This window comes from Stegostoma tigrinum, chromosome 38 (assembly GCF_030684315.1).
Source record: "Stegostoma tigrinum isolate sSteTig4 chromosome 38, sSteTig4.hap1, whole genome shotgun sequence".
Classification (NCBI taxonomy): domain Eukaryota; kingdom Metazoa; phylum Chordata; class Chondrichthyes; order Orectolobiformes; family Stegostomatidae; genus Stegostoma; species Stegostoma tigrinum.
This window is the reverse complement of record NC_081391.1, coordinates 10,143,678-10,153,178: the sequence shown is the minus strand read 5'-3', so window position 1 is coordinate 10,153,178 and position 9,501 is coordinate 10,143,678. Positions and strand designations below refer to the sequence as shown.

Sequence of the window (9,501 nt, the reverse complement as noted above, 5' to 3'; positions counted from 1 at the left end):
CAAGCGGAGGCTTGGGGACCGCTTTGCAGAACACCTCCGCTCAGTTCGCAACAAACAACTGCACCTCCCAGTCGCAAACCATTTCCACTCCCCCTCCCATTCTCTTGATGACATGTCCATCATGGGCCTCCTGCACTGCCACAATGATGCCACCCGAAGGTTGCAGGAACAGCAACTCATATTCCGCCTGGGAACCCTGCAGCCATATGGTATCAATGTGGACTTCACCAGTTTCAAAATCTCCCCTTCCCCCACTGCATCCCTAAACCAGCCCAGTTCATCCCCTCCCCCCACTGCACCACACAACCAGCCCAGCTCTTCCCCCCCACCCACTGCATCCCAAAACCAGTCCAACCTGTCTCTGCCTCCCTAACCGGTTCTTCCTCTCACCCATCCCTTCCTCCCACCCCCAGCCGCACCCCCAGCTACCTACTAACCTCATCCCACCTCCTTGACCTGTCCGTCTTCCCTGGACTGACCTATCCCCTCCCTACCTCCCCACCTACACCCTCTCCACCTATCTTCTTTGCTCTCCATCTTCGGTCCGCCTCCCCCTCTCTCCCTATTTATTCCAGTTCCCTCCCCCCATCCCCCTCTCTGATGAAGGGTCTAGGCCCGAAACGTCAGCTTTTGTGCTCCTGAGATGCTGCTTGGCCTGCTGTGTTCATCCAGCCTCACATTTTATCATCTTGGAATCTCCAGCATCTGCAGTTCCCATTATCTCTCAGTAACTATAGGCCAGTTAGCTTTACTTCGATAGTGGGGAAACTGCTTGAATCTACCATTAAGGAAGAAATAGCCAAACATCTGGATATAAATTGTCCCACTGGAAACACCCATCATGCTTTCATGAAGGGTAGGTCATGTTTAACTAATTTGGTGGAATTCTTTGAGGACATTACTTGCATGGTGGACGATGGGGAACCCATGGATATGGTGTATCCGGATTTCCAGAAGGCATTTGACAAGGTGCCACACCAAAGGCTGCTACATAAGATAACGTTGCACAGTATTACAGTTAATGTATTGGCATGGATAGAGGATTGGTTGACCAGTAGAAAGCAAAGAGTAGGGGTAAATGGGTGTCTTTCTGGTTGGCGGGCAGTGGCTAGTGGTGTGCCTCAGGGATCAGTGTTGAGACCGCATTTGTTTGCAATTTACATAGATGATTTGGAGTTGGGGACTAAGTGTGTTGTGTCAAAATTTGCAGATTACACTGAGGTGAGTGGCAGAGCGAAGTGTGCAGAAGACACTGAAAGTCTGCAGAGGGATATAGATAGTCTGAGTGAGTGGGCAAAGGTCTGGCAGCTGGAATACAATGTCGATACGTGTGACGTCATCCGTTCTGGTAGGAATAACAGCAAAATGGACTATGTTTGGTAAAAAATTGCAGCACGCTGCTGTGTAGAGGGACTTGGGTGTCCTTGTGCATGAATCGCTAAAAGTAGGATTACAGGTGCCGAAGGGGCTGAATGACCTACTCCTGCTCCTAGTTGTTCTGTTCTGACAAATTGTGCAAAAGGATGACAGCTTGGGGATGAGATTCAATGTTTTCACTCACCTTGTATCTTTACCAGACACTTTCCTCCTTTATTCATTGTCCTGCTGTCCCTGTGGATAATCCCTTTGTCACTATCTCCCTTCACTTCTCTTCGCTTTTCCAGTTTTCACTATTTCACTTCCCTTTGTCTCCTCTCACTTCTCACCTCTGCACTTCTGCAAGTCACCCCTCTCTTTCCCTTTCCCTCACTCTCTCTCTCTCTCACACACACACACAGAGACACACACACACACACTCACTCTCACACACACACAGACACACACACACACACACACACTCTCACACACACAGACACACAGACACACACAGACACACAGACACACACACACACACACACACACACACAGATACAGACACACACTCACTCACACACACAGACACACACACACACTCACTCTCACACACACAGGCACATGTCACTGTGAGTCCTCTGACAGTATGATAATAAATATTTGCTTAAAATCAGTAATACATTGGATACCTCGAGGCCCTATGCCAATCAAGCCGAGAACAACCCCAATTAAACAAAGAAACCCCCCTCTATCAAAGAACCCTCCCAATCAAACTGAGATCACCCCCCCAACTCCATCAAACTCAGAACCCCTCATACTTGCTGGTCACTCTGGAACAGACCCCATGCCCCTGCTGAAGGCACTGGGACACATTCTTGCCCCTTCTAAAATCACTAGGGCAACCTGACCCCTACTGTAGGTACTGGAACACCCTGCAATCCCCTCAAGACGATACCGGGAAGCCCCATTTGCACCTGTTGTTCACACTCAACGCTTCTCACTTGCCCCTGGATTACATTGAAGCATTGATCATGTCCACCTACACTGGTCATCAACTCATTCCCTCTTCCTGAATCCACTGACCACAGCATGGGTCTCCCTGGTTGAACAGCCATTAGCAGCAAACGTGTCCAACATGATATTGGGATCACCTTCAATTCACAGCTTCCTTCATTCTGACACCTTCCCATGTGTGTGACAGGAACCTGGCTGCAGCATCAGTCTTTCGCTGATGATGAACTCCCTGGTCCGAACAAAATCACTCCAATTTCTGCAGTGGATCGCACGACACTGAGAAATCTTATTCATGATCTGTGGATCTCTCAGTGCTAAGATTGACAGGTGCTGACATTCCGAACATGAAGCCTCCATTCTGAAACTTATCCTTAAAGACAGAGTACAGCAAACTGAACCCCTCACTCACTCTCACTCCCAGGTATCTGTTATTCCATATATTAAACACCTGATCCCCTCACTCGGGGTCCAGTCTGTAACTCATTCCTGTGTGTCTGTTACTCAACATACAACTAGCCTAGCCCTTGATCAAGCTGCAGCCTGGAACTCACTCCTGGGGATGTATTAGTCTTTCTGTTCCTGCCAGGTCATTGTCAGTGTAACAGGATTAGCCAACTACAGGGGGCTCCTGGGGCCCTGGCACAATTCCAAGGAACAGGTTTGCTGCACGTTAACTAGTAATTAACTAGTTGGTTGTCTGGCCAATGGCAAGGAACTTTGGCCTATTGAGCTCCCAACGTTCCTAACCAGCGTTAACATGGAACATTCCAATTTTTTTTAGTTTGTTTAGCTCTTGGTGGGATAAGCACAAGTTGGTTGGGTGGACAGAGCTGGGCAGTTACTAGGCGAAGGGTCAGGAGATCCAGTAGCCTTATGAAGGAAGTTTCTAATTTTACCACCAACAGAAACCCAGTGCCAGTCCATCCTGCCAACTACAAAGTTATTAAACTTTCCTCAATGCACAGCGGACAGTATTTGATCCAGCCTCAAGGACAGCAGATACCAAGGGTTGGGCGCTAATGGCAGTCCTAAACAGCAGCTGTTATTGCAAACTGAAGCCGTTGGCCTTCCCTTCGGCACTGGTGACAGGACAGGGGTCAAAATGCAACAAGAAGAACCATGCATTTGTATGGCCAGCTACGTGGTGTAGCAAAACGCTCTCCCTTCGGAGTGCAGTGCCATACTGTAAAGCCACGGCAGCCAACGTTTGCACAGCAAGATCCCACTACAACAAGGTGATGATCATCAGATCCTCTGAGGCAAGAACAGAAATTGCTAGCAAAGCAATGAAAACCACATCTTGGAATCGCTAATGTTTACCTCGGAGGGCTCTGTTTTAACATCTCAGTCAGAAAGTGGAGGCTACAGGGATGCAGCACTCTGTCAGTGCCAACGTTGGGGTACCACCCGTTCGTGGAGTGGGACTCGAGCACAGGACCTCTGGATTCGGCAGTGACACCGTCAGGCTGATATGTGGCCAAGCACCCAAGTGAAAGAGGAGGCCAGTGGGCAGAAGGTTGTGTCAAGCAAAGTGTATGGCAAGATCCGGATTTCCTGGGATATTGGCAAATATTGGATATTGGCTCGTTCCTAATTGCCCTTGACCCGAACATCTCGCTATGCCATTTCAAAGGGTTAGAAATTCACCTAGTCCCCCCTCTCCATCTTCTCCCCGTGCCTTCAATGGGTTGAGTTGAGTTGGGCAGGGCATGCCAGACCCTCCATTTCGTCTGTTCTTTTGGTCAGATGTGAGTTTCATTGGCTAGGTTCACCCCCAGTTGCCCTGTGAACCGAGTTCCTCTCTCAGCCATTTCACAGGGGCAGCTGAGATTCAACCAAGTTGCTGGGAGTCTTTTTTTCTATTCATTTGTGGGATGTGTACGTTGCTGGCTGGGCCCAGCATTTTGCATATTGAACTAGCTGTGGTCAAATTCCACCAGTCGCCATGGGAACTGAAACCGTGTCCCCAAAGCACCAGCCTGGGCCTACATTATTGGTAGCCCTGAGCTATCACCATGGCATCACCCCAAACTAAGGGAATGACTCACCATCAGAATTCCTCTCTTGGAAAGAAGCAAATAATTAACACCAGCGATAAACTTTACCATTTTTCATTCGAGAATATCCTACCGGTTTTGTCTCCCTGAACATTGACAATGAGAAATTGTACCAGACTCAGGGTGTTCTCTCCGGTCTGATCCCATCACAACAATGTTCAGTAGCCAGCAGAGAACAACAAATGTTCAGCGGGGCAAGGTCATTGGTTCTTCACTTCGCATTGACTCTCATTGAATCAAATCAATCATATGGTTTTGGAGCAGATATAGGTCATTGGGCCCCTCAGTACTAGCCCAAAATTCAGGCCTTACACAATTAATGATAGGGCCTTGGGTAGTGCAGTAGAACAAAGGGATCTGGGTGTTTCAGGTGCATGATTCTTTGAAATTTGTGTCACATGTAGACAGGGTGGTTAAGAAGGTGTTTAGCGCACTTGCCTTCATTGCTCAGACCTTTGAGGACAGAAGCTGGGATGTCATGTTGAGGTTGTACAGGACATTGGCGAGGTCTCATTGGGAGCACTGTGCCCAGTTCTGGTCATCCTGTAATTGGAAGGATATTACTAAACTGTAAAGGGCTCAGAACAGATTTACCGGGTCATTGCCAGGAATAGAGAGTTCAAGTGAAAAGGAGAGGCTGGATAGGCTGGGACATAATTCACTGGTGGGTAAGAGGCTGCGGGGGGGAGACCATTTTTAGAGGTTTATAAATCACATCCCAGGATGGATATAGGTAAGGGGAATGGCAGATTTCTATACCCTAGGGTGGGGGATTTCAAGATAGTAGAAAGATTTATAAAAGACATGAGGGGCAAACTTTTTTACACAGAGCTTGGTTCATGTGTGGAACGAACTTCCAGAGGAAGCAGTGGACGCAGGTACAACGTTTAAAATCCATTTAGATAAGGATGTGGATAAGAAATGTTTGGAGGGATATGGATTAAGCGCAGGCAGGTGGGGCTAGTTTAGTTTGGGATTATTATCAGCATGGACTAGGTGGACCGAAGAGTCTGTTTCCATGCTGTTTGACTCAATGACTCCATCATAGCCAATTTGATTTTCCACTCTGCTTCTCTTTGTATGCCTTTGACCCCTTTGATGGTCAAAATGCCTCAAATTTCTGTTGGCTTGAGTTGGGAATGGAACTGGAAAGTAATCTTTCAGGGCTATTAGACCTCAGTGCTATCGAGTGACTGCCTTACCCTGGTGGGTGGCAGTTTGGTGATGCTTCCCTCAGTTCAATAGTCCACTGACATCCACTGCCCAGGTTCACCCTCCTAGAAAGAGGGAGAATGCGGCCTGACAGAGGAATTGTTTAGTAGCTGAGCCAATGTTGTTGGGGTTTGGTGGGAAGCGAAGGCAAAATGGAGGTGAGCATGGAATCCAAAAGGAATAAGCACTAAATCACCAGGGCCAGGCCAATTGGCGAAATCGATCTTAATTTTAAACAGGATCCCGAATATCAGGGAGACAACATCTTAAATATTAAATACACCATCGCCTTGGTCCTGCTCCTCATCTCTCATTGTCAGTTGCCTCCATGTGTGTGGGGTCACGTCCTCTTGGCCTCTGTGCAACCTCGGCGTGACCCTGGCATACGAGGCACGCAGGCGGTGCCTCATGTCACTCTAGCATGATGTCATTCAGGTTCTCCTGGAGAACAGTGTCCTTGACAGCGTGGAAGACGAAGCGGATGTTCTCCGTGTCAATGGCGGTGGTGAAGTGGTGGAAGAGAGGTCGGCTGCGATCTCTCCGTTTGCGGTTGAAGCACGACAGGAGGTACTTCTGGACATCCTCCAGATGGTGGGGCCTCCCCTCAAAGTCCGGGAAGTGCTTCTCGATGTTGACTGTCTTCACCTTGGCCTCCAGCAGGTCGGTCTTGTTCAGGAAGAGGATAATGGAGACCCTGGCGAAGAGCTTGTTGTTCACAATCGTCTCGAAGATGTTCATCGACTCCACCAGGCGGTTGGTTCGCCGGTCCTCCATCAGGACCTGGTCAAACTCACTGGACGACACCATGAACAAGATGGAGGTGATGCCTTCGAAGCACAGGAACCACTTTTGCCTCTGGGAGCGCTGTCCGCCCACATCCATCATCCTGAAGGGGATGCCCTTGATGAGGAAGTCATACTCAACAATTCCCTTGGTTGCTCTCCGAGCCAGAAGGATGTCCTGCTTGGTGGGAAGGTAATTCTGGGAAGAAAGCAAGGCACAAGCAAAATCATGGCCAACCTGACAACCGAAACAATAATGTTACATGGTGTAGTGGAGAACCAGACACATCAGCCCTGTGCTAGTGCTACAAGCCTCTTTCAACACTTGTCACCTCATGATTATTCAAGATGGCGGCAGAGTATCAGCACAATCTGCAGGCTCCTGACCCAGGAGCTTGTCCGCTCGGCTTTTCGTTACTTTCCTTTTTTTTGTAAAATGTTCCCATTTATTTTGGTACCTTACCTTCTTTTAACAAATTGGGCGCATAGTGTCATCTCCCAGCCCAGGCCCAGTGACAAGGTCTGGAATGGCAGTGTAGGCCTGGTGCCAGCCTGGACGGCCTCCCGGTCTGGTGGACTCATGCCACCCTGGAGGTCTACTTTAGTGACTTTAGGGTATTCCAGCAGTCTGGCGTTTAGACCGAGTCCTGCCAATGGGAGTCAAGTCTCGGGAGAGCGTGGCAGCTTCAGCCTGGTTTTCCAAACTTTGCCGAACCCAGGGGTCATTAACTGAACTGTGACAAGCTTCTACATTTTCTTCTTGTTATTTATGACTTCTGTCATTAATTTATGCATCATGGCATGGTGACATACAAAATGTTTCACTTTTCTTTTGTAAATTGGACAAAAAATTTCCATTCCTTTCCATTCCATTCTATTCTATTCTATTCCATTCCTTTCCAATCCATTCTATTCCATTCCATTCTATTCTATTCTGTTCCATTCTATTCCATCCCATTCTATTCCATTCCAATCCATTCTATTCTATTCCATTCCATTCCATTCTATTCTTTTCTATTCCATTCCATTCTATTCTATTCTATTCCATTCTATTCCATACTATTCCATTCCATTCTATTCCATACTATTCCATTCCATTCTATTCCATCCCATTCCATTCTGTTCCATTCCGTCCTATTCTATTCTATTCCAATCTATTCAATTCTATTCTATTCCATTCCACTCCATTCTGTTCCATTCTGTTCCATTCTATTTCATTCTATTCTATTCCATTCTATTCCATCCTATTTCATTCTATTCTATTCCATTCCATCCCATTCTATTCCATCCCATCCCATTCCAATCCATTCTATTCCGTTCCATTCTATTCCATTCCATTCTATTCTATACTATTCTATTCTATTCTATTCTACTCTACTCTATTCCATTCCATTCTATGCTATTCCATTCCATTCTATTCCACTCTTTTCCATTCCATTCCATTCTACTCCATTCCATTTCATTCTATTCCATTCTTTTCCATTCCATTCTATTATTTTCCATTCCATTCTGTTCTATTTTATTCCATTCCATTCTATTCCATTCTATTTTATTCCAATCTTGTCTTTTCATTCCTTTCCACCTCAGGAACTGTCCAGTTTCCCCTTAAGTGCAATCATTTTAACATTTCACCACAGGATGAAATTTGGGTCAGTAAGTTCCCCCACTCTAACCACCTTCTGAATCAAGTTGCTTTTGCAGAATTCCTGATCGGATTTAATCGAGACCGTCTTACATCTGGGGCATTGGATTCTGGCCTGTCACATTAATTGAAACATCCTCTCCAGGCTGTGGGACAGAGCTTATGTAGCCACGTAAATCAGGAAGAGTATCTCAAACAAGGGGGAAAGGCTATCGCTAGAATAAGGAAGGTTAACAGGCAGCATGAGGAAAGGATGGCAGGCGGCACTAAAACAAGTTTTGAAATGTTGATATTAAAAGATTAGTGAAGCATGGAATAGGAGGCTAAGGAAGAAGCAGAATAAGCTGCTCACTGAAGCAAAGTTTATATTAAATGAGTACGTGGCTTCGGTCTTTACCAAATTCGAAGATTAGCCAAGTAAAGATGTGTATGTGGAGCGACTGAGCAATGTTCTGATTCGAAGAGTCATGGAGTTATACAGCACAGAAACACAGCCTTCGGTCTAACTCGTCCATGCTGACTCACTATCCTAAACTAACTTAGTCCCATTTGCCAGCATTTGACCCATATCCCTCTAAACCCTTCCTTTTCATGTACCAATCTGGATGTCTTTTAAAATTTGCAATTGTACGGCCTTCCTCTGGCAGCACATTCCAAACACGCACCACCCTCTGTGTGAAAAAGTTGCCCCTGAGGTCCCTTTTATATCTTCCCCCTCCCACCTTAAACCTATGCCCCTTTAGTTTTGGACGCCCCTTCTTTGGGGAAAAGACATCGACTGTTTAACCTATCCAAGTCCCTCATGATTTTATAAGGTCATCCCTCAGCCTCCGACGCTCCAGGGAACATAGCCCCAGCCTATTCATCCTCTCCCTATGGCTCAAACTCTCCAGCCTAGCAACATCCTTGCTAAAGTGGTAACAAAAGGCTGACAGAGCTCCTGGAGGAGAAGTCAGCAGCCCGGGAAAGGGTGCATCCTATATTGTGGAGGGAGGTAATGGAAGAAGCTGTGGAAATGTTGACTGAAATTTTCCAGGCCGCTCACTGGAGGGTTGCAAATGTGACACCACTGTACAAAGAAGGGATAAAGGATAACTCAGGAGCTGCAGACCTGTCAGCTTGACACGGATTCCCTACAGCGTGGAAACAGGCCCTTCAGCCCAACAAGTCCACACTGACCCTCAGAGCATCCATCCCCAGATCCATTCTCCTATAACCCACTGAGTCTGCACATCCCTGAACACTACGGCAATTCAGCATGGACAATCCACCCTAACCTGCACATCCCTGGTCACTATGGGACAATTTAACACAGCCAATCCACCCTAACCCGCACATCCCTGGACACTATGGGATAATTTAGCACGGCCAATCCACCCTAACCTGCACATCTTTGGACTGTGGGAGGAAACCGGAGCACCCAGAGGAAACTCACACAGCC

General features: G+C 47.1%; 1 protein-coding gene across 2 annotated transcripts in view; it reads right to left on the bottom strand.

Annotated features, from left to right (window-relative positions):
* Positions 1–671: 671 nt before the first annotated feature.
* Positions 672–9,501, bottom strand: part of LOC125447159 (guanine nucleotide-binding protein subunit alpha-12-like) — a 65,023-nt gene continuing 56,193 nt past the window's right edge. For both annotated transcript variants that reach the window (XM_048521340.2, XM_059640450.1), the window contains one exon: positions 672–6,617. In XM_048521340.2, coding sequence (XP_048377297.1) covers positions 6,048–6,617 — 570 coding nt within the window. In that variant the 3' untranslated portion in view covers positions 672–6,047. The remainder of the gene's footprint in view (positions 6,618–9,501) is intronic.